At 44.1% G+C, this 26,585-nt stretch overlaps 1 protein-coding gene across 1 annotated transcript in view; it reads left to right on the top strand.

Moving 5' to 3' along the window:
- LOC120932959 (hexokinase-2) overlaps positions 1 to 26,585 on the top strand; it is an 86,897-nt gene that overhangs the window by 43,578 nt on the left and 16,734 nt on the right. The window contains exons 4-12 of the mRNA XM_040345848.1: positions 6,227 to 6,346; positions 10,373 to 10,468; positions 16,515 to 16,614; positions 17,592 to 17,775; positions 18,796 to 18,951; positions 20,962 to 21,195; positions 21,903 to 22,207; positions 23,419 to 23,567; positions 25,713 to 25,832. Coding sequence (XP_040201782.1) covers positions 6,227 to 6,346; positions 10,373 to 10,468; positions 16,515 to 16,614; positions 17,592 to 17,775; positions 18,796 to 18,951; positions 20,962 to 21,195; positions 21,903 to 22,207; positions 23,419 to 23,567; positions 25,713 to 25,832 — 1,464 coding nt within the window. The remainder of the gene's footprint in view (positions 1 to 6,226; positions 6,347 to 10,372; positions 10,469 to 16,514; positions 16,615 to 17,591; positions 17,776 to 18,795; positions 18,952 to 20,961; positions 21,196 to 21,902; positions 22,208 to 23,418; positions 23,568 to 25,712; positions 25,833 to 26,585) is intronic.

Below are 26,585 nucleotides of genomic sequence, written 5' to 3'. Positions count from 1 at the left end.
AACCTGTCCGTCGGACGTGTTCGGTCGTCTGTACAGACTCACCGGACACGTCCGACCGACCGCTATCCCACGCATGCGTCGTACTGATTCGACGCATGCGTGGAAGCTTTGAACTTCAAGGCCGCCCACGTCGTTGCGGCGACGGCGCGGCCACGCCCCGCGTATTGTTTACGCGCGGATTTCTGTCTGATGGTGTGTACAACCATCAGACAGAAATCTCCGGGTGGACATGTCCGCTGAAAACGGTCCGGCGGACCGTTTTCAGCGGATTATCCATCCGTGTGTACGGGGCCTTAGAGTAATACACTTCTGGGCTGTACATACAGTGTTGTGGCCGTTATCGCTGGATCATGGTTGTAGTAACTGTAAAGCCTCGTACACACGATCAGACCATCCGATGAGAACGGTCTGATGGACCGTTGTCATAGGTTAACCGATGAAGCTGACTGATGGTCCGTCGCGCCTACACACCATTGGTTAAAAAAACAATCGTGTCAGAACGCGGTCACGTAAAACACAACGACGTGCTGAGAAAAACGAAGTTCAATGCTCCCAAGCATGCGTCGACTTGATTCTGAGCATGCGCGGGTTTTTAACCGATGGTTGTGCCTACTAACGATTGTTTTTTTCCCATCGGTTAGGAATCTATTGGTTAAATTTAAAGCAAGTTGGCTTTTTTTTAACCGATGGATAAATAACCTATGGGGCCCACACACGATCGGTTTCGACCGATGAAAACGGTCCATCAGACTGTTGTCCTCTGTTTAACCTATCGTCTGTACGAGGCCTAACAGATGGCGCTGTGTAAAACGTCAATGGAATAGAAAAAGTCACCAGCACTCAATGAATAATGCATTAATTATTGATCTACAAGAGTGCTGATGACTTTTCTTTTTTTTATGTATACCTGAAATTCTTATTCAATAGTGCTCTAGACTGCTAATTTCTAAGTACAGAACCAATTAGAATTTGCATTGCCAAAATCATACCAGTAGAACATGAATTCGGAATGATTGCCATTAAGAAATGTGCTTCAAAAATTAGCACTTAAAGCCTAAAGCCGCGTACACACGACTGGATTTTCTGCTGACAAAGCGTAGGACTTTTGTCCAAAGGGCGTTGGCCAGGAACTTGTATTGCATACAAACGACAAAGAATTGTCGGCCAATAAATACAAAACTACGTATTTTTTCAGCTCTTTAGCGCCACCCTTTGGGCAACTTCTGCTAATGTGTTATGGTAAACATTGCTTTTGAGCATGCATGTTTGTACTTTGGAGTTTTTTCCAACGGACTTGTGTACACATGATTGAAACATCCGACAACAAACAATTGTTGGCAGACAATTTTAAAGCATGCTATCCCACATTTTTCCATGGAAAATCCCTGATTTTCCGACAACAGCCTGCCATCACACATTTCCCGTTGGATAATCCGATTGTGTGTATGAGGCTACCAAGGATTGGTAATTACATTGAATGGGAAGTGTCCCTTGTGCTGTTATTTGCTCTCTTTCGTCCTCTGCCCCTCATACCACTGCAGTGGTAATCTTCTGGTTCTGTGGGGGTTGATAAGAGCTGATGGACCTGTTATAGGTGCTTGTCAAGAGTGCCAATTATACCCGTCCTTTCCCTCCCCCTACTATATTCATAGAAGTTCTACTATAGCAATAGAAACCACTCTATGAATGAATGAATGACATGCGGGTGAATGAAAGGTCTACCTCCTCTATTCATAAAGCACTTTTCCTAGTGGGAAGCTACAGTACAGCTTCTGTGAATGGAAGAGGGGGGCGGAAAGGGTGGGCATTTTTGATGAGTGCCTATGACAGGTCCAGCAGCTTGTATTAACCACCACAGCACTGGGAAATGACCACTGCAGGGGTATGGGGGGGCAGATTTCAACTAGCCACCAGCACAAAAAAATAACTCCGATTAGATTTTAAGAATTCTGTATACAGTTGAACCTCAGATTACGAGCATAATCAGGAGAATGCTCGTAATCCACAGTACTTGCATATCAAAGAGAGTTTTCCCATTGAAGTCAATGGAAACAAAAATAATTAGTTCCGCATTGACTTCAATGGAATGCAATACCGAATGCGACCAGAGGTGGGGGGTGCCAGAGAGCACCGAAAATGGCCGAAAAGGCCAGAGGACACTTCGGCTCGTTTAATGCGCCCCTGTACCTCAGGCCAAATAAGGTACTGCAGGCCTATTTCCGGCTCTGCTCTGCTTCTGCACCCCAGTACCTCAGGCCAAATGAGGTACTGCAGGCCTATTTTCAGCTCTGCTCGGCTTCTGCACCCCTGTACCTCAGGCCAAATGAGGTACTGCAGTCCTATTTAGCTTGAATTCTGCTCGTCTTGCGAGTTAACACTTGCAAACCGAGTCAGAATAAAAAAAAAAAAATTGCCTGCAAATCAAAACACTCTCAAACCAAGTTACTATTAAACTAAGGTTCCACTGTATTATGGAATAAGTCTGGTAAGGCATGTGTCAGTGGGCATTGGGCTTGTGCCCATGGCATCAGTTTGAGAACCTTTTAAGACCATCTCTAAGAATGAATTGGTACATTTGACCTGCTGACCTGTGTTTGACTTTCATCAAGCAGGTTTTGCATTGTCATAGACTTGTAGTGATCAAAACCCCGTCAACACAGGCGCCAAGTGTCTTAAGTGTCTGAATTCCAGTTGTGTCCCCGGCGGCTTTCCTCTTATCGGGTCTTGTGTAATAGGTGCATTAATACAGGTGCAGTCGCCTGGAAGTCATGCACAATGCGGTCAGCCTACAGAATGTGCCCTCCTCAGCATTTCCTGCGTGCTGCCCATAGCACACAAGGGTAATTTTCCTGCCAATGAGTGATTTCAGGAATTTCAACACGACCGCTCCACTACAATAACATGCACAATCCGGCTTCACTCTGCTCAGCTCCTGCCATCTTTAATGCTCTGATTAGCTGTGACATGTTTTGTCAGGAGCTTGGCAAAGAAAACAATGTAATAAAAAAGAAGCCATCAGCCTGAAATGACTGAGCCAGTCTACAGTCTTCCAATATTACAGTCTGGCAAAGGGCTGTATAAAAAAAAAACCTCGCCACACGCAAATATTGTACAGTTATTATCCCTATTAAATCATGTTTAATACGATATGGGAATTAGGAATTTAATATTGATGTATTCATTATTGTACTGATTGTTTCTTGGTATAACACGTATTGAGTTATTTACTTTTAATTAGAGAAACACTGAAAACCCCTCGAGGTAGCTTTGTGCGCTACTAATAAAGTGCTTTTAGGTAAATAAATTTAAAGGACAATTAAATATGAAATTCAATTTACTAATTTAAAAATATATATATAGATTTATTTATTTTTTTAGAAACAAAAGCATAGTTTACAGATAAAATAATCCACATACAATGTTTCCCATTGAAGAATATGGCTAGGACTCAGGAATTGGAACAGGGACCTCCCCCAAAGGTCAGAAGGCAGGTTCCCAGAGGTCAGAGGTCACAGGGCGTGGCTGACCCACCCCGACCAAAATGTACCGCCTACCCCAACTAAGTTGGGGAATGAACAAGTCGGGGAAAGCGTCAGATTAACAAGTCATATGAACACTTATGCCGCGTACACACGATCGGAATTTCTGATTGAAAAAGTCTGACGGACTTTTTCCATAGGAAATTCCGACTGTGTGTATGCCCCATCGAAGAAATTCCATAAGGCAGCATACACACCATTGGTCCAAACCGATGAAAACGGACCAAAGTTCAGTTTCATTGATCCAAACCGTCCGTGTGTACGCCCCATTGGTCTGTTGTCCTTCGGACAATAATTAGAGAACTTGCTTTAAAATCGAACAGATGGAACGCTGACCGATAGGTCCAAACCGATGGTTAGTACACAAAAGCATCGGTTCAAAACCCACGCATGCTCAGAATCAAGTCGACGCATGCTTGGAAACATTGAACTTATTTTTTTTTTTAGCACGTCGTGTGTTTTACGTCACCGCGTTCTGACCCGATCGGATTTTGAACTGATGGTGTGTACGCACATCAGACCATCAGGCCACTTCAGCGGTAAACCGATGAAAACGGTCCGTCCGACCATTCTCATCGGATGGATCGACCGTGTGTACGCGGCCTCAGAGTTTCAATAAAGAAAATGGGCCATATTCCCGTAGATTTTGGGCGGGCGTCGCGTAAGCCATTTACACTCCGCCGCCCCAACCTACAGGAGCAAGTGCTGTATTCCCCAAACACTTGCTCCGTAGTTTGGGGCGGCGTAGTGTAATTGGCCCGGCGTATCCCCGCGTAACTCCAAGGGGGCGGCTTGTATTTAAATTAAGCGCGCCCCCGATTCGAACGAACTGCGCATGCGCCGGGCTTAAAATAGCCCAGTGCGCATGCTCCAGTTCTCGGCGGAAAACGTCAATGACGCCGACGTGTGCGTCATTGACGTAAAGTCGTATTCAAGAACGACTTAGGGAAACGACGTACCCGACGGGAAAAGACGACGCGGACCCGACGCCATAATTAACATGGCGTACGTGGGACTGGCGTAAGGTTACCCCTCATATAGCAGGGGTAACCTTACGCAAACGACGTTAGCGACGGTTATGCGACGCAAATTTGTTCGGGAATCGGCGTATCAGGCTCATTTGCATAAACAAATGAGACCTGAACGTAAACGCCACCTTGCGGCCGGCCGGGTAATTACATTTAGGACCCGACAGTGTAAGTGACTTACACATGTCGGATCTTAAGCGTATCTATGCGAAAATGATTCTAAGAATCACTCACATAGATACGCGGGCCAAAAAAGAGAGATACGATGGAGTATCCTGAGATACTCCATCGTAACTATACTCGGAATATGGCCCAATGTTTTTTTCTCTACAAAAGTTGAGTTACGTTTTAATCTAAAGGTGCAATCATAATATAGGTTATATTGAAGTAAGGAATGTAGCACTGATAGGTGGCAAAAAATATCAAATACCCAAATAGTCGGAAGAACGCCACTTATAGTATTAAAGAAAGAAAGAAAATATCAGAATGAACAAACATGTTTGAGAAAGCTTAAATGCAGATGACATAAACAAAGGCAGACATGTCTGGCGTCCAGGCTGTATGGCAAACATGGCTTCCTCCATAGATGCTGTGGAGAAATAAGTGTAGACACAAATGGTCCTATACTGCCTTGGGATAATGGAAATGTTTGATACATACAATAGCTTACAATCTAGGTCCTTGGGTTCCTGCTTGCCAGTAGCAGTTTATTCCACAAACACTGGGCCAGATTCTGAAAGGACTTACGACGGCGCAGCGCCATGTACGCCGTCGTAAGTCCTAATCCGACCCGTCGTATCAATGCGACTGATTCTTAGAATCAGTTACGCATAGATATCCATTAGATCCGACAGACGTAAGTCTCTTACGCCGTCGGATCGTAACTGCATTTTTCCGCTGACCGCTAGGGGCGTGTAAGCTGATTTACGCGTCAAAATATGTAAATCGGCTATATACGCGAATTCACAAACGTACGCCCGACCGACGCAGTAAAGTTACAACGTTTACGTTAGGCTTTTCCCAGCGTCTAGTTGCCCCTGCTATATGGTGGCATAAGTGCGGCGTAACAATGTTAAGTATGGCCGTCGTTCCCGCGTCGAAATTTGAAAATTTTGCGTCGTTTGCGTAACTCGTCCGTGAATGGGGCTGGACGTAATTTACGTCCACGTCAAAACCAATACGTCCTTGCGGCGTATTAGGAGCAATGCACACTGGGAGATTTCCACGGACGGCGCATGTGCCGTTCGTGAAAAACGTCAATCACCTCGGGTCACAGTACATTTACATAAAACACACCCCCCTGATCCAAATTTGAATTAGGCGGGCTTACGCCGGCCGATTTACGCTACGCCTGCCGCAACTTACGGAGTAAGTGCTTTGAGAATACAGCACTTGCCCGTCTAAGTTGCGGCGGCGTAACGTAAATCGGATACGTTACGCCGCCGCAGAACTACGAGAATCTGGCCCACTGTAACTAGTTGTGTACCTTCTTCAGTATTTTTTTTTTTATTGCAAATGGATAATCATGACTCGTCACAAATGTTGTACTGACATCGGGACAACTCAAACTGTAATTTTCATCTCCTCAAATGGCTTATTATAAGAGGTCGCAAGAGTTTTGCTTCTGCTTCTTATTACATGCATGTTTATGTATTGCAGTTGTTTGACCACATTGCTGAATGTCTGGCTAACTTCATGGAGAAACTACATATTAAAGACAAGAAGCTTCCTCTGGGATTCACCTTCTCATTTCCCTGCTACCAGACGAAGCTAGATGAGGTGAGTGGAAATAAGTCGTACAATACTACGTTCCCAGGTAACACTATATAACGGAGCAACGGGTGTGCCTGTCCCAGTAGAAAGGCACACCCTTTGCTCCGTTATATAGTGTTACCTGGGAACACTTGGGCTGGTTTAGTGACTGAAGGAAAGGGAACCTATATTCTCTTCAAACATGTAATTGTGTGCAGGAGGCCTTTTTTTTTTTACTACTCCCATTATCTGATTGGGTGTTTCATGTGAACCCATTATCTCATCACTTCAACATAATAAATGACTCCAACAGGGCTTCTTTGTTACCAGCATGCTAGTAATGCATGTTCCTTGCCCTGTAAACAAATTGAAACTACAATTAAAGTTTCAATTTTAATTAAAGTTTCAGTTTAAACCCTCTATGTTCTATGCTTCAGCGCAGATCAAACACTTGGGGTTTATTTATTTTTAAAATTGCTATATGAACATCTCAAGCCATCATAAGTAATTCCTTTGATTTGCCTAATATGTTTATTTCTATGATCACCAGCTCCATCTAGTGACCATAACGTGGTATTTTGCCAAAAATTCCTCAATTAGATAAGTACCACATTATGGCCACTGGATGGAGCTGATGATCACATGAACTAAACCTATTAGGCAGATTACTGGAATTACTCTTGATGACTGGCCAAATCCACAGTAGTTTTTTTATAAGTAGACCTCAAAGTTTTGGACATTATTTATGCCCGTGCCCTTCCAGGGTAGTGATCGAATGCAGTGAAGATGTTAAATTTCAACTTCACTGCACCAATCAAGCATTTAACAAACCAACATGTTGTGCTTGCATGGGTTTCCTCACAAACCTTAAAAACATGCTGGGAGGTTAATTGGCTCCTGTCTAAATTGGCCCTTGTATGTAGGGATGAGCCGAACACCCCCCACGTTCGGTTCGAACCAGAACCTTCGAACGGACCGACCGTTCGCGCGAACATTTAGAACCCTATTGACGTCTATGGGATTCGAGCGGTCGAATTCAAAAGTGCTAATTTTAAAGCCTAATATGCAAGTTATTGTCGTAAAATGTCTTTGAGAACCCGGGTCTTGTCCCAGGAAACATGTATCAATAAAAAAAAAGTTTTAAAAACTGTCGTTTTTTCTGGAGCAGTGATTTTAATGATGCTTAAAGTGAAAAAAAAAAGTAAAAAAACTTTAAATATTGTACCTGCTGGGTGTCTATAGTATGCCTGTGAAGTGGCACATGTTTAGAACTGTCCCTGCACAAAATGAGCTTACTATAAGAAAAAAGTAATTTGAAACTGCTTGCGGCTTTAATGTAATGTCTGGTCCCTGCAATATGAATGAAAATCATTGAGAAAAATAGCACAGACACAGACAGTACACACACCACGTAGCTTTAGGTGCACACTGCAGAGGACACAGACAGTACACACCATGTAGCTTTAGGTTCACACTGCAGAGGACACGGGCAGTACACACCACATAGCTTTAGGTGCACACTGCAGAGGACACGGGCAGTACACACACCACGTAGCTTTAGCTGCACACTGCAGAGGACACAGACAGTACACACCACGTAGCTTTAGGTGCACACTGCAAAGGACACAGGCAGTACAAACCATGTACCTTTAGGTGCACACTGCAGAGGACACAGGCAGTACACACCACGTAGCTTTAGGTGTACACTGCAGAGGACACAGGCAGTACACCACGTGAGAATACTGCAGCTAGCACAATCGCCTGCCTGCCAGTAAATTAGGAAATGCAGATCTAGCTAAACTATACAGTGTATAAATATATATACAACACCTGGAATGCATATATATCCTCTACACACTGTAACTTTAACTGACTAGCCTGCCTGCCTGCTCTATCTACCTACTAAAAATGACACTTTATCTATCTCTCTGTCTTCTCTCTTTTACCACCGCAACACACTACACAAGGCCGACCTGCAGGCGGCCTTTTATAGTGTGGGGCGTGTACTAAACCTCCTGAGCCATAATTGGCCAAAGCCACCCTGGCTTTGGCCAATTATGGCTCTCCGTTTATTGCAAGCTGTGATTGGCCAAGCATGCGGGTCATAGTGCATGCTTGGCCAGTCATCAGCCAGCAATGCACTGCGATGCCGCAGTGAATTATGGGCCGTGAAACGCAACTGGAATTTGGCGCGAACGGCCTAAAACGTTCGTAATTAGACGAACGATCGAACATACGATGTTCGAGTCGAACATGAGTTCGACTCGAATGCGAAGCTCATCCCTACTTGTATGTATGAATGTGAGTTAGGGATCTAAAGCCTTGTACACACGATCAGACTTCCGACCAACTTTTCCGTGGATTTTGGTCTGAAGGGCGTTGGCCGTGAACTTGTTCTGCATGCACATGGTACAACATTTTCAGCCAACATTCACCAAACCACGTGATTTTTCAGCTCTTTACCACCACCCTTTGGGCAACTTCTACTATTGTTGGCTGATGTTTAACATTGGTTCTGAGCATGCGTGTTTGTACATCAGATTTTAGTTGGACCAACTTGTGTACACACGATTGGATAAACCGATGTAACAGATTTATTGCCCAAAAATTGGTGAGCATGAAGAGCCAACTTTTGTTGTCGTTAACTTAGCCAATAATTGTCTGATGGAGCATACACACGGTCAGATTTTACGACCCAACACGTCCGTCAGACAATTATGGCCATAAAGTTGGATCGTGTGTACGAGCCTTTATATACATTATATACATATAAAGCCTCATACACACGATCCAGCTTTATGGCCATAATTGTCTGATGGACGTGTTGGGTCGGATAATCCGACCGTGTGTATGCTCCATCACACAATTATTGGCTGAATTAACGACAATTATTACGAAAGTTGACTGTTCATGCTCACCAACTGTTGGGCAATAAATCTGTAACTTTGGTTTACCTGATTGTGTGTACGTTGGTCCAACTAAAATCCGATGTACAAACACGCATGCTCAAAACCAATGTTAAACATCAGCCAATAGCAGAATTTGCCCGGGGTGGCGGTAAAGAGCTGAAAAACACGTGGTTTGGTGAATGTTGGCTGAAAATGTTGTGCCGTCTGTATGCAGAACAAGTTCACGGACAACGCCCTTCGGACCAAAATCCACGGAAAAGTTGGTTGGAAGTCCGATCGTGTGTATGAGGCTTAATAAATAAATTAATAAGCTCCAACATAAGCTTTGGCTGTGCATGTGCTGGAAACTACGCAGTTTTGGAGGGCTGAAGGTGTTCGGTGACGGTTTATGGCTGTCCTGCACCTCTTATTTGTAGCTAATAAGCCTGTAATGATGTGGCCATTATCTAGATGCCATTCAGATTTCAGGTCGGCGTAGATCTTGCATACAAATACACTCAGGCAAGAAAGAGAGCCTCGTTTCCCAATAAACCGGTTCCTCCATGTTTAAGTAAGGCTAGGGTGCAGTTTACTTAATGTACTGGCAGACGGCCAACCACTTTCTTCTGTAATCGGTCTGCGTCAGTGAAGGTGTGATGACAGATAGAAACCTCAGTAATCTTACGCTTTGCTGATTGCACGTTCTTTTTACTGTGGCCTCAAATGTATCTCAAGTATTTAGAAAATCACATATCATATGTACAGGGAACCCTCTCCATATACATTTCCCTGGCCACACATCTCCTAATTACCAGCCTGCTATATATATGCTTCTCGTTTTAGGATGTGACCTTGTGGAGGTCAACCCTAAATCAACCTGGGCACACCAGAGTTCCTTGCGTCATCGTAATATATTGTTCACAATGAGGTTTTTACCTCCAGTTCTGCCATAAAATGTGTAAAAGAAATAAGGGGGAAAAAAACAGGCATTCACATTTCAGATTGTCCCAATTATTTTGGTATTATCTTAATAAGGACATATCCTGATGAAAAAGTAGACATGGCAATGAAGTTTGTATTCTATGATTCATTAACCTTTGGCCAGATGAAGATGATTGTTGGTATAGCTGTACATGATCTGTAATTGTTCTGTCTCTGTTTTTAGAGCATTCTGGTAAATTGGACCAAAGGGTTTAAGGCCTGCGGTGTGGAAGGAAAAGACGTGGTAACCCTTATACGGAAGGCAATTGAGAAACGTGGGGTGAGTTCTTTATTACCCTGTTCGCTTGTAACTTGTTTCCCTTATTTCAAGTATGCTGGATCCTTGGGAATGTTTTGGCAGAAATTGTTGTGTGCGTATGATATTAGGTGGAGGGGGGTGCGCACTGGTCACCTTTTCTGCCATTGTGCTCAGGGCCAGATTAAGAACATCATGGGCCTGGTGCTGAGGATTTTGGTGGGGCCTTTTAGGCTGCATTCACACCTCCGTGACAAGTAACGCCGCGTACGCGGCGTATTTTGCCTCGAATAGTGTAACTTTTTTTTACAAATCCTTCCTATTGCTTTGTATGGCCGAACGCCAATGCCGCCTGAAAAAAAGGGTCCGGGACTTTTTTTCATGCCGCAGGTGTACGGCGTCTATGAGATGTGAACCATCTCATAGACAGCAATGGGAATTCTCCCCTCCAGCGGCACGAGCGGCCGGCGTCGGGCGTTTTGTCGCGGAGGTGTGAATGGGGTGTAATAAATAATAAATAAATGCGTGGGAATGACATGAACGCAGCCCAGCCAAGGCAAGTGACCAAAGGCACAGAACCCAGAAGGAAGACCGGGTGAAGATAGAAGTGTCCAGGCCCCGCCTGATTCATCGCAGCACTGGAGGGCTCAGTCTGAAAATGTAAGTGTACACTAATGTGCTAATATGCTGTGCATACTTGTACATTGTGGCATAACCTACCCCAGGGCCTCTAAAAAGTAGTAATGTCAGGAAAGTTTACTACCGCTTTATTATCACAGGATCCCAGTAGCCTCTCATGGGGCCCCCTACTGACCCAGTGGCCCTTGGGCAGTGCTTAAGTGCACAGTTGCCAACATTTAAAAAATATTTTCAGGGCCACTATATTTAGAGTAGCTGAGATCCCTGATGTTCCTCTATACATCATAGTAGTAATCACACGATTAAATGAGTACTAATAATGGGGCAGAACAAATATGAGAACTGATATTTCCTTTAGTTGAACAAAAGTGTGTCCATTCTAGAGCTGGTAACATTGAGGATATTCAGTATAATTTTAAAGAACTGTTTTTGTGGGTAAGCGACATAGGGGAGGAGTATGGACGGTATATAAGTGGGAAGTATGTGCAGGTGAGGGAGAGGAATGTGGAGGGTCTAACAGTGGGCACTATGTACAGGAGAGGAGTACAAAGGGTACGGAAAAAAGCACTATGTACAGGAGAGGAGTGTGAAGGGTATGACAATGGGCAGTGTGTACAGGAAGAGTGAGGGGGTATGACAGAGGGTAGTACGTACCAGAGAGAAGTGTGGAGGGTATGATGGGGCAGTATGTACAGGAGAGGAGTGTGGAGGGTATGACAGTGGGCAGTATGTACAGGAGAGGAATGTAGACGGTATGATAGTGGGCTCTATGTATAGGAGAGGAGTGTGGAGGGTATGACAGTGAACACTATGTATAGGAGAGGAGTGTGGAGGGTATGACAGTGGGCACTATGTATAGGAGAGGAGTGTGGAGGGTATGACAGTGAGCAGTATGTACAGGAGAGGAGTGTGGAGGGTGTGACAGTGGGCACTAAGTACAGGAGAGAAGTGTATGACAGCAGGCACTATGTACAGGAGAGGAGTGTGAAGGGTATGACAGTGGGCGCTATGTATAGGAGAGGAGTGTGGAGGGTATGACAGTGGGCACTATGTACAGGAGAGGAGTACAAAGGGTACGGAAAAAAGCACTATGTACAGGAGAGGAGTGTGAAGGGTATGACAATGGGCAGTGTGTACAGGAAGAGTGAGGGGGTATGACAGAGGGTAGTACGTACCAGAGAGAAGTGTGGAGGGTATGATGGGGCAGTATGTACAGGAGAGGAGTGTGGAGGGTATGACAGTGGGCAGTATGTACAGGAGAGGAATGTAGACGGTATGATAGTGGGCTCTATGTATAGGAGAGGAGTGTGGAGGGTATGACAGTGAACACTATGTATAGGAGAGGAGTGTGGAGGGTATGACAGTGGGCACTATGTATAGGAGAGGAGTGTGGAGGGTATGACAGTGAGCAGTATGTACAGGAGAGGAGTGTGGAGGGTGCGACAGTGGGCACTAAGTACAGGAGAGAAGTGTATGACAGCAGGCACTATGTACAGGAGAGGAGTGTGAAGGGTATGACAGTGGGCGCTATGTATAGGAGAGGAGTGTGGAGGGTATGACAGTGGGCACTATGTACAGGAGAGGAGTGTGTAGGGTATGACAGTGGGTACTATGTATAGGAGAGGAGTGTGGAGAGTATGACAGTGAGCACTATGTACAGGAGTGGAAGGATATTTAGGGACTGAGTAGTGGTTAAGCGGGTCATACATGGATTGAAATTACGCCAATTATGCAGAGACCAGCCATAGTCAATCTATGTATGGGCTAGCTGGTTTTACACAAGTCAATCTATTAATCAACTTGAGTACAACCAGCCTGTTTTTTTTTCTTAAAACAATCAGTGCTGCCAGCTAAAGTTAGCAACACTGATCATTGTACGCACTGGCAGAACACAATAACACTGCAGGAGTGATTCCCCCATCCACAGGTCAGCAGGTGAGAGGGTGTGTGGGGACAGGCTGGGGAGAGATACTAGTCAGTGGCTGGGTAGGCACTGGTAGTATCAGAGCCAGATACACACAGGTTACATACGCCACAATCGTTAGAGCGAGAACAATAATTCTAGTACTAGACCTCCTCTGTAACTCTAAACATGTAACCTAAAAAATGTAAAGCATCGCTTAGGATACCAAAAAAAATTGTGCTTACTTAACTAACTAACTGTTTTTTTAATGAATGAAACATTTTTTTCCAAAAAAACATGTTTGAAAAATTGCTGCGCAAATACCGTGCTAGAGCTGCACAATTAATCGTTAAAAAAATCGTGATCTCGATTCAACCCCCCTGACGATCTTCAATGCAGAGTTTGCTGATTCTTTCATATAACAAGTGGAGAGACTTTCAGCTGTCAAAAGTATCTGGGCAGTCTGCCAAGTTTTTAACAGGAAACATTGTAACTGACACTTCCTTCTTAGATCAAAGGGATACACTTCTGTGTGTAAAGAACAAATCTGGGCAGTCTGCCAAGTTTGTAAACAAAATGAACATTGTAACTAACTAACATTGTAACTGAATTTAACCACTTAAAGTCCAACACTTGTTTCTTAAGTTAGAAAGCAATATTATTTGCTAGAAAATTACTTGGAACTGCCAAACATTATATATATTTTAGCAGAGACTCTAGGGAATACAATGGCTATTGCTGCAATATGTTATGTCACACTGCATTTTCCCACTTCAATGAATAATAAAAACCATAAAAACAAAACAGTGAAGTTAGCCCATTTTTTTATTTTTTTTTGTTTTAATGTGAAAGATGATGTTAGGCCGCAACAATCGTGAGAGAATCGTGATCTATCTTCTAAGCAAAAAAATTGCAATTCTCATTTTAGCCAGAATCGTGCAGCTCTATACCCTGCAACATAAAAAGTGCAAAGACCACCATAGAGTAATTTTCTAGCAAAAAACAAATGATGATTTTTACATGTAGTAGAGAAGTGTCAGAATTGGCCTGGGTGGCAAGGGGTTAATTACCATGAGTAATATACAAATAATTATTATAAGCCCTGTGATCCTCTCAGTCTGCTGTAGTGTGTCAGCTTGTATTTATATTGGCCGCTCTGAATGTAGCTTCTGACAGGCTGTGAAAGCAGGCCCGTATCTCCGGAACCATAAATGATAGCCGTCCCATATTTTAACCAGTTGTGGGGTAGCTCTTCCCATGCCTACCCCCAAATGTGGGGTTTCTGTGACCTCTGGTCATCGAGCTACAACCCCCCAAATTCGATCTTAGAAAAAAAAAAATCTTAAAAAAAAAAATAAAAATTTTTTTTTTTTTTTTTTTTTTTTTTGGGCAAATGGGCCTATCTTGAGAAAGGGGCCTGGAGCTGCAGCTCCATCAGCCCCATTGTTAATCCGGCCCTGATTGTGCTATTAGTGCGCCCCTGTGCTCCTTCGAGGCTTACCTGCCCTCAATCTATTCATTATTATAAACTTACGCTATATTATTAAAAGTATTGAAACACCTTCCTTTCAGGGCCGGTGCTACCACTAGGCAAACTAGGCAGCCGCCTAGGGCGACCAGCCACTGCTGTTCCTACTCTCTTCTCTCTGCAGCAAGCAACTAAGTCCCAGCATCAGCAGGCAGCTGCCGCTCCGTTCGCACATAGTGGTTGATCTACTAAGGCCCCTTTCACACTGGGGCGGGAGCCACGGTGGCGGTATAGCGCCGCTAAAAATAGCGGCGCTATACCGTCGGATTGGCCACGGGATTTGGCCGCTAGCGGTGCGGTATTAACCCCCGCTAGCGGCCGATAAAGGGTTAATACCGTCCTCAATGCGCCTCTGCAGAGGCGCATTGCGGGCGGTATTGCCGCGGTTTCCCATTGTTTTAAATGGGGTTCCTATAAAGCTTCAAAGAACAATGGGGGTGGCCTCTAAAAGTCGCACATCTAGATGTCCTGGAGCAGTAAGTAGAGTGGCAACCTCAGCCTGGACTCCAACAAGGCATCATCCGCCATGCGTTTCACTCCGCCCCCAGAGCTTAAGGAGATAAATGAAAAAGCTCCGGAGGGCAGAGTGAAACGCATTGGGGGTGTGGCCTGGTTGGAGTCCAGGCTGAGGTTGCCACTCTACTTACTGCTTCAGGATACCTAGATGGGACACCTAGATGTGCAACTTTTAGGATTTACTCTTTAACTGCTTGCCGACTGTATAACGTACATATACTGCGGCAGGGCGGCTCTGCTGTGAAGGATCACGTACCTAGTATGCGATCTTGCACTTCTGGGTCTGGGGCGTGCATGCGCACCGCCGGTGGCCTGCTTCCGCTGTGACTATACACATCAGGAGCTGACCAGCGGGTACAAGGACTCTATGACCGCTGGAGAACGTCAATCTGTAAACAAGGCACATCGCTGTTCTGTCAGTACAGAAGACATGGATCCTGTATCTCTGCAAAGCAAGGACACCCATCCATGCCTTCCCCTAGCACAAGCACCTCCTCCACAGGGAAGAAAACACCAGCTAGGCACTAGAGCTGCACGATTAATCGCGGAGAGAATCGCAATCTCAATTCTTCCTGCCCACGATCTCCCCGCGGGATGACCCGCGATTCTTCTGTGTCACCGCCAGTTCCATGTAACCATCGTGGAACGCAAATGGCGCCGATATCGGAACCAACGTCAGCAGCCTGCGCCGCTGGATAGATGCCTGGGCTTCTCTCACAGTTCTGTACAACTGTAGTGTGTATCCATGCGCCACCCAGTGGTTGCTGGCGGTACTGCTTCTGATGTATAAAAAAGACACCAGTGATATGTCTATAATGTTAAATACCATATAACTCCTATGAAAAAAGCAGAATCAAAGTTTGATTCTGCTTTTTTCATAGGAGTTATATGGTCTTTAACATTATAGACATATCACTGGTCTGTTTTTTATATATTCATATTTTCAGATAAATCACAGGTTTATTTATTTGGGGGGGGGGGGGGGGTTCTGGCATTCAGTTTTTGAGAATCGTGATCTTTAGTCTAAGCAAAAGAATCATGATTCGCATTTTGACCAGAATCGTGCAGCTCTACTAGGCACATAGTTCACCCTTTGATCGCCCCTGATTTTAACCCTGATTGTTGTTTTTTCAAAGTTATCGGCCTTTTTTTGTTTCTAGCACAATAAAAATAAAAACGCAGAAGTAATCAAATACCACCAAAAAAAAGCTCTATTTGTGGTGAAAAAAAGGACATACAGTACATTTTGTTTAGGTACAGCGTCGCACAGCCACGCAATTGTCAGTTAAAATAACACAGTACCGTATCGCAAAAAAAGGGCCTGGTCAGGAAGGGGGGTAAATCTTCGGGAGCTGAAGTGGTTAAAGTGAACGTTCCACCTTCACATTGTATAATGACTTTACAATACGGATGCAGTTTAACCTTTTTCACTGCTGCTTTTAAAGTGACATTAAACCTTCATTTTTTTCTTAATACTTGTACAGGATTTTGACATTGATATTGTGGCAGTGGTGAATGACACAGTGGGGACAATGATGACATGTGGATTTGATGACCACAACTGTGAGATTGGACTTATTATAGGTAAGGAGGGAATTATTACTTTCTAGCACGTTTGTGTGTGTGTGTGGGCTCCTTCCTCTATTTTGTGCGTTTGTAATAAATATATATCTCATTTATATATACTGTGTGTGTATGTGTGTGTGTATGATATGATATATACGATAGCCCGGATTCACATACACCGGCGCATATTTATGCCGGCGTAGCGCATGGAATATACGCTACGCCGACGCAGCGCAGAGAGGCAAGCACAGTATTCACAAAGCACTTGCTCCCACTAGCTCTCAAATCTACGCTGGGTTTCCTTGGTGTAAGCCAACGTAGGTGGAATTGGGAGTGACCCCATGCAAATGATGGGCCAAGCGCCATAGGAGTACTTAAAACGAACAGCGCATGCACCGTCCCGCGGCCGCATCCCAGTGCGCATGCTCAGAATCGCGTTGAAACAACTGCCTAAGCTACGTCGAATCACTGCCTACGACATTAACGTAACCTACGCCCAGCCATATTCACGTACTTCGTAAACTACGTAAAATACGACGGCTGTGTTCCCTGGTCCATACCTTTGCATGAGTTGCGCCTCCTATATGGGGCATAACTTTACGCCGGACGCACGACTTACGCAAACCGCGTATATTATGCACCGGGCGCAAGTACGTTCGTGAATCAGCGTATCTCCCTCGTTTGCATAGAAAATCAATGGGAGCGGCAAATGCGCCCAGCGTAAATATGCGCCCACGATACGACGGCGTAGGCAAGTTACGTCGGTCGTAGGAAGCCTATTTTTAGGCGTATCTCAGATTGTGGGCACGGCGCACAGATACGAGGGCGCATAGTTACACTTACGTCGGCGTAAGTGCTTTGTGAATCTGGGCCAATGTTTTTGTTTTATTATATATGCATGCCATATGAGTATTGACACACTATACATGCATGCTCCTCCTATCAGCAACCCTCGCGTCTGCTTTGACCTGTATTAATGAGTGAATTTTTCACAGGTACTGGAACCAATGCCTGCTACATGGAAGATATGCGTCACTTCGATCTGGTGGAAGGTGACGAGGGACGCATGTGTGTGAACATGGAGTGGGGGGCATTTGGAGATGATGGAATACTGGATGACATTAGAACTGAATTTGACAGAGAGATTGACAGGGGATCTCTTAATCCTGGAAAGCAGATGTAAGTATCTTGCATTGTTTATGTATCTTTATATACTGTAAGTCCAGGACCAGTTCATACTTACCATCTCTGAAATAAAATCAAAGTGTCTCCCACCTTAAATTATTGATGGACGGTAAATGCAAACAGAAAGCAATGAATGCCATTGAAAAAAGCTAAGAAATGTAAATGCATTATTATTCAATTCAAGTAAAATAAATATTGAGGTTTATAATGTAATGCACATTACCATATGGTCATTTCATGATTTTATCTAGCAAATGTATAAGTAATCATGATTCATGTCACAATTGCAAGATTGCCACCCAGTGGCCATTTTGTGTTATTTCACCATATGAAGGTTGACAACATTTTCAGAGCTGACACATGGGCTTTGGCAAGCGACAAGATGTTACAATGTAGAAGATCATTTACTGTATTGTAAAAATATTTACTTTGATACTCTGCTATAGTGTTAAGCCCCGTACACAAGATCCAAAAATTGTATGAAAAATGCTGCATTCTAATCGATCGTACGATAATCGGATCGTTGGAACAGAGCTTTCGAGAGCCGATCAGGACAGTTCATCCGATATTATTCTATCGGACATTTCGTACGTTGTCAGATCAATATTACAACATCACTTCCGAATTTTTATTCTGTCGTACGAGAATTTAGTAAACTCATTTGACGTGAGATTAGCATGCAAAAAGAAATGGACGATCATTCGTCCGATAATCGGATTGTGTGTACCGGGCATTATTAAGCTATCCCAGTGTTACTGAGGTAACATTGAAGTGTAAAAAAAAAAGTAGATTTTTTAGATTGTAATTTACAGCAGCATGACTTATTGGTTTTGCTGTCATGAGGGGCAACCAATCAGAAGTTATATTTCATTAGTATAAATTAGACTGTGGGTGTTTGACATGTGGTTGCTGTATAATAATGCACATAACTGCTCTTTGCACCATGCCCATGTAGCTGCGTTGGATCTCAGAGAAATGCGCGGTGCTGACAGTTAGATCTTCTTCTCTTTTTAGGTTTGAGAAGATGATCAGTGGGATGTACATGGGAGAGCTGGTGAGGCTCATTCTAGTCAAGATGGCCAAGGAGGATCTGCTGTTTGGTGGAAGAATCACCGCCGATCTGTTGACCACTGGACACTTTGAGACACGCTATGTATCAGAAATTGAAAAGTAAGATCATCAAAATGCATTTATTTATTACAGGTACTTGTATAGCAGCATCAATTTACGCAGAGCTTTACATATATATATATATATATATATATATATATATATATATATATATATATATATATATATATATATATATATATTATACATTCACATCAGTCCAGGGCTCAAGTCCTGCAGGAACGCCTGAGAATGGAGTTCCTGCACTTTTTTCACAGCAGGAACTCAGTTCCCTTTGCAGGACTAGAGCAGCCGAGAGCAGCCGAGCCGCCCAAGCCAATCCTTCACTAAGCGGCGATGCCCAGCTCGAGTCACTGTCAGGGGCAGGCTAACCTTAGTAATACTTTGTTACTGGCCGCTTCCTGTATATGGATTCATCAGGTAGTGTGCGGGTATTCCGTCACTTCCTCGATGCCGCAATGTCTCCTGGGAGCTTTTGTCATTGTTCCCAGGAGACATTGTGGAGGACTGCCGCAAGTTATTGCGGGATTTAGAAATAAGTTCTTTCTAAAACTCACGGCAGACCTCCGCAATGTCTCTTGGGAACAATAACAAAAGCTCCCAGGAGACATTGCGGCATCGAGGAAGTGACGGAATACCCGCACACTACCCGATGAATCCATATACAGGAAGCGGCCAGTAACGTAAAGGATTACTAAGGTACAGTGGATCGAAAAAAAAACAAACATGTGGTTTAGTACTTATGCATATGAGCATATCATTTTTTTTTTTGGTGGGGTAGTGGATCTTGGGTGGGAGTTCCCACACTTTTTTCCCCAGGACTTGACCCCTGCATCAGTCCCTGCCCTCAAGGAGCTTACAATCTAAGGTCCCTAACTCACGTTCATATATACACATACTAGAGCCAATTTAGACAGGAGCCAATTAACCTACCAGCATGTTTTTGAAGTGTGGAAGGAAACCGGAGTACTCGGAGGAAACCCATGCAGGCATATGACTTATTAACAGAACCAACTCAATGGGGTTGATCTGCAAAATCTGGTGCAGCTCTGCATAGAAACCAATCCGTTTCAAGGTTTTTTGTCAAAACTTAATTGGGCAATCTGAAGTTAGAAGCCAATTGGTTTATATGCAGAGCTGCACCAGATTTTTCACTCTCCAGTTTTAGTAAATCAACTCCAATGTGTCTATTAGTAATGAAACAATAAACCTTTTCACCAACATAAAACTGTTGTTCGTTTCTAGTCTATTCACTCTATTTTAAAAGTGTTTCCATCATTAAATAAGTTGTTAAGCCACTCTAACCTGTATACACCATCAGCACTGCCTCCTATTGTAGTATCCCCCTCTGTGTGTGATTTTATAAAAATAAATGCTGCAAATACCAAATTTTACTGCAGAAATTGAGATCACATGACTGGCCAGCTTTCTCTTTTCCTCCTCTGAGAGATGCAGTAGGCGGGGCTGTGATTCCTCTGAAGATGTCAGTCTGGAGGGGAGGAGGCGAGAGCTGGTTGGTCATGTAATCACAATCTTGGCTCTTAAATTAGGTATTTACAGCATTCCTATTTATAAATCACACACAGAGGGGGACGCTGCAATAGGAGGCAGTGCTGATGGTGTATACAGGTTAGTGTTATGAGAGCAGCAGGAGGGGGGGGGGGTGTCTCACACACAGAGAGTGAAGGGGGAGGATGACACAGGAGCAGAGAGAAGAACAGATAGCAGGATGCTGATGACAGAGGCGCGTAAACTGACCACAGTGTCTAGTCTCAGCAGCCATGATTATTGTGGTCAGTTTACAGAGGGGTGTGGAGAAACTGGCAGGATCAGCTAGGTTTTTTAGGTGTTACAGGGGGCAAAATGACACAGGACAAGCACTGTGTCATATAACATGCTTTCAAGGAGCAGGATCCATTTTTTGGGGGGGTTAACAAACGCTTTAAGCTGCTTGCCTTTGAAGTATATTGGTTCTGTGTTTGGGGTAGCAGGTCATTGTTCTCCGGATGTAATATGGACTTGCATCATTGTCTCCTTCTGCTTTTACAGAGATAAGGAAGGGATCAAAACGGCACATGCACTCCTGAGCAAACTGGGACTGGAACCTTCACATGAGGACTGTGTAGCAACTCACCGAATTTGCCAAATTGTGTCTACCAGATCCGCCAATTTATGTGCGGCCACACTTTCTGCAGTTCTGAGGCGTATTCGTGAGAACAAGGGTGTGGAACGGCTGAAATCAACTGTGGGCGTGGATGGATCTGTGTACAAAAATCATCCCCAGTAAGTGTGAAGGCATCTCAAAGCTAGATACAGACTGGTGGAATGTAAGTGTGGAGAGATGACTAAGCTAGGTGCATACCGGTGGAATATGTGTGAACGCAAAGGCTTACATATGTAGAAAAGCAACAGGCAGGGATAGATATTATGGGATGACACACTGGCCTTGGCCAGGGGGAATATAGTTGACAACCAGCCCTGGAGCGGAGTAATCCAGTATCATTTAGATGCCCCTGTTCCAAGTATGTTATAATATATAGCAGGTGAGGCCATCGTGGACTAATCCTGCAAGCTTAGTCAGTTCCAGCTCTCTGTAAGTTGCGATAGGTTTTATACCCACTGCATATACTTATTTAGCTTTTGCATCTGTTTTTAGGAAATATCTGTGTGTTGCTGATTTTCCAATGGTTCTCCAGGGCCATCAAATTTAGGGGATGTTTGTATCCCTTTAATATTAGACATACCTGATTGGCTGTTTGGCGTTCGTATAGATTCTACTTCATTCTTCTCTCTAGTTTTCTTTATACACACATTACAGCACTATAACAATTCTAGGTCTTCTGTTAGTGGTACTATTTACAACATACTTTATCATTTTTAGGTGATTTGCTTTTTATTTTTAGCAATTCAGAAGGCAGCCTAGGGCCGTTGGTAAACCTTCCATAGTGCACACCAGGCTAAGTCTGCATTCTTATTGTTACTATCTGCAGCTTTGCCCGGCTTCTTCAGAAGACTGTTCGCCGACTTGTGCCTGACTGCGATGTCCGATTCATCCGTTCAGAGGATGGCAGTGGTAAAGGAGCAGCCATGGTGACAGCTGTAGCATACCGATTGGCTGACCAGCGTCACGAGCGCGAGAAGACTCTTGAATCTCTGAACCTGAGCACTAAGCAGCTTCTAGAGGTCAAAAGACTCATGGGAGTGGAAATGGATAGAGGCCTGAAAAGGACAAGTCATGATGAGGCCACAGTGAAGATGCTGCCCACATATGTGCGCTCTACCCCCGATGGAACAGGTAAGATTTCCACTAACAAAGTGTATGTTAACTATAGACCAAACATATGATATATTTCAGCCTTCCAGGCCTTAGATATGATGGCTGAATTTGTTTTTTGTTTTGTTTTTTTGTTAAATTTTTACCTGGTAATTAGGAATTACATACTTTGTGTCCTAAGGTGGCTACACTCTTTTCTCAAAAGAGAAGTCATGGTTGTCACCTAGGTTGCCCTCCTAATTTGGACAACAAACACGTCCTTCTTTCTTAATCGCCATTACATGGGTGGTAGTAATAGTTTAGAGAAAATAGCCTGCAAGGGAAGATAATCTTCTTTGTGATTTCGATTCAGTTTCAGAATAAGGCCCTTTTCACACCAGCGGACCAATCGGGGGCCACCTGTCCGTTTTTCAGGCGGACCCAATCGGACCACCCATTCTCTATGGAGCGGCAGATGTCAATGGACACGTGTCTGCTGACACCCGCTGGCATCCGATCTGCTTAAAACAAATGGTTGGAGATCCGTTCCCCATCCATCTGGCGGATCGGATCAGATGACAGTCAGATGGAAATGGGCAGGCTGTCTTTTTCCATCCCACCGCCCCATAGAGAACAGCAGGATGTGATGCGCCTGCTTGAGAGATCCCCCGGTAAGCAGATGGATCCACTTGACGGATTCTGCTCCATCTGAAAGGGGGCCTAAGGCCCCGTACACACGACCAGTTTCCTCGGCAGAATTCAGCTTCTGACCGAGTTTCTGGCTGAATTCTGCCGAGAAACCCGGCCGTGTGTACACTTTCGGCCGAGGAAGCCGACGAGGACCTCGGCGAGGAAATAGAGAACATGTTCTCTATTTCCTCGTTGTTCTATGGGAGCTCTCGGCCCTCCGAGGTCCTCGGCGGCTCCAGGGCTGAACTGGCCGAGGAACTCGATGTGTTTGGCACGTCGAGTTCCTCGGCCGTGTGTACGGGGCCTATATCAGTATTTCCCCATTCTCATGAAATTGCTTTTGTAGCCTGAGATGCCATTATTTTTTTAAGCATAATTCTAATGATCAGTGATTGCTTTAACCTTTATTTCAATGGCAATGGCCATTGTGGTGAATATAGTTATATCCAATGAGAAGTCAATCAGGATTTTTGGATAGTTATTTATCACAAAGTGAATACACAGCAATACAATAGCCAATGTGGCATGTAAGATGTAATGATACAATATTCCATTTTGTCCAGAGAGGGGTGACTTCCTGGCATTGGATCTCGGGGGCACTAATTTCCGGGTACTCCTGGTGCGTGTTCGTAGTGGAATGAGACGCGGAGTGGAAATGCACAACAAGATCTACACCATTCCCCAGGATGCCATGCAGGGGACCGGAGAGGAGGTGAGATTTATATAAATGGTGGGAACAGTTTGTTCACCTCTGTGGTTGGTTGAAAAATTGTTCAAATGTTTTTAAAGCTTAACAGATATATAGGATTACTGCAGCTCTGTATTAATTTCATACATAATTAAATACGTATTTATTTTTATATGATTTATTTTTATGATTTTACACATGCGCAGTATTCTTCTTTTATAAACATATAGCCAGATTCAGTAAGACCTGCCTAACGTTAGGCAGGCGTAGCGTATCTCATATACGCTACGCCGCCGTAAGTTAGAGAGGCAAGTGCTGTATTTACAAAGCGCTTGCGTCCTAAGTTACGGCGGGGTAGCGTAAATGGGCTGGCGTAAGCCTGCCTAATTCAAATTTTGTTGAGGTGGGCGTGTTTTATGTAAATAAACCATGACCCCACGTAAATGTCGTTTTGAACGAACGGCGCATGCGCCGTCCGTGGACTTATCCCAGTGCGCATGCTCCAAATTACGCCACAAAGACTCATTGGTTTCGACGTGAACGTAAATTACGCCCAGCCCCATTTACGGACGACTTACGCAAACTACGTAAAAATTTAAAAATTCAACGCCGGACCGACGTCCATACTTAACATTGGCTGGGCCAGCTTTTTGGTGGACTAACTTTACGCCTGAAAACGCCTTACGTAAACGGCGTATGTTTACTGCGACGGGCAAGCGTACGTTCGTGAATAGGCGTATCTCGCTGATTTACGCATTCTAGGCGTAAATCAGCGTTCACGCCCCTAGCGGCCGGCCTAAATAGAAAGCTAAGATACGACGGCGCAGGCCGTCGTATCTTAGCTAGATTTAAGTGTATCTCAATTTGAGAATACACTTAAATATACGACGGCTTAGATTCAGAGTTACAGTGGCGTATCTACTGATACGCCGGCTTAACTCTTTCTGAATCTGGCTAATAATAAATATACTTTTAATGTAAATATCCGAATTTGTCCTGGTATCGGCCTCTTACAATCCCAAGTACAGCAGAGCTCAAGCTGGCCATAGAGAGATTACAATTTGCCCAGTTCAGCAGGGAACGGACACATTTTGATTCATAAACCAAAATAAAATGCAGCATTCAAACAATGGGTAAAACTACTCAAAAGAATAAATAGTTAAAATACATCAATTCATTCATACGGTGATAAATGCAAAAATATGATGAAAAAAATTATTATTGAAGTGCTAGTGCTGAATAAGGTGCATTAAAAAAAATGTGACCGATAATGCACAAACAGGTCAAAGGGTCGCACCTTTTGAGTATCTTTACCCATTCCTTGAATGTTGCGCTCTATTTTGGTAAATTTTTCATAAGATTGGTGTGTCACCTTTTTGTGCAAGCTGCTTTTCCTCTATTGCCGCGTACAGACGATCGGACATTCCGACAACAAAACCGTGGATTTTTTTTCCGATGGATGTTGGCTCAAACTTGTCTTGCATACACACGGTCACACAAATGTTGTCAGAAATTGCGAACGTTAACAACGCGGTGACGTAAAACACGTACGACGAGCCGAGAAAAATTAAGTGCCATGCTTCTGCTTGATTCTGAGCATGCGTGTTTTTTTGCGCATCAGACGAGTGGATTTTCCGATAGGAACTTTTTCCGTTGGAAAAATAGAGAACCTGCTTTCAATCTTTTGTTGGTGGAAATTCCGACAGCAGAAGTCCGGAGCCTACACATGGTTGGAATTTCCGACCAAAAGCTCACATCTGACTTTTCTTGTCTGAATTTCCGATCGTGTGCACGCGGTATTGGAGTGCACGTGCACATTTGTATATTACATTTCAAATTTTGATCCATGTACAGCCATTCCTGCTCAACAGAAATTGATTTAATGATTGACTTCTGCTAAATGAGAATGTTGGAAAACGTTTGTCGATCTCTGGCTGCAGCGGAGGAGTCCGGTTGTCAGAATCCAATGGCACAGCAGGGAAGATTCCTCCATCCATCTCGCTTGTGTGGCTGTGGGAATCCGTTCTGTTTTTTCCAATCAGCCCGCAGACTGATTGAATTGATTATCTGTAAATGATTCCTGACAGTAGTGATATTGTTGTGGAAATGTGTATAATAATGATTTCAGAACTTATGATATCACACTGACAAACCTGAAATTCTTTGCAGCTGTTTGATCACATTGTGACCTGCATTGCCGACTTCCTGGAATACATGGGCATGAAAGGAGTGTTACTACCACTTGGGTTCACCTTCTCTTTTCCTTGTCATCAGAACAGCCTAGACGCGGTAACTATTAATAACTCAGCATTATTCTCTATCATGTAAACATGTGGCTTTATTCATTCATTGGTTCTTCTTTGACAAATCAGCAGGAAAAAGCAAAAAAGATTTAGCTGGTTGTACCCAGGTGGTTCTTGATGTCAGGGACGCTGATAAGGCAGTACAGCCAGCCCTCCTGTACTGGGCCTGGGACCCATTAGTTCAAAATGGGGGCCCAGGCATCTGCTGAGCTGTACTGTTTTATTGCTCCCCCTGCAGTGCTGCCGGCTTCTCCTGCGGGCACACAGGGGGATGTTTTAAGATGGAGAGCAAGGCAAAGGGGCCAGTAAATATGTCATTTACTGGCCCTTTCCTTGCCTGAATAAACACAGTGAGCGATTGGTACTGTTAACTCCCGTGTCCATTCATCACTGTAGCATAGTAAACTGTTTACTATGCTTCAGTTTGTGAATGAGCAGGAAGCCTCAGAGTGCTTCTTATTCATTCATCTGTGCAGCTGAGGCTACAGAGAAAGGGACTGATAAATTTACTATATGTCACTTTTTCCCAGGGTGGGACCTGCCAGGTAGGCTGTATGGGGCGCTGTAATTTCTAACAGCAACCCTGCTTGATGTACTGGCTGAAATGTACTTACTTGGGGTGTCCCTGGTGCTCCAGAATACTTTGAAAGATCGAAAGAGCCGGGCGGTAAATTGTTGGCTGGCCAGCAGCTGCATCCAGTCAGATGAAGACACTGGGCTAGATTCAGGTAGTAGTTAC

This window comes from Rana temporaria, chromosome 3, assembly GCF_905171775.1.
Source record: "Rana temporaria chromosome 3, aRanTem1.1, whole genome shotgun sequence".
NCBI classification, from domain to species: Eukaryota; Metazoa; Chordata; class Amphibia; order Anura; family Ranidae; genus Rana; species Rana temporaria.
This window is presented reverse-complemented; position numbering and strand designations above follow the sequence as displayed.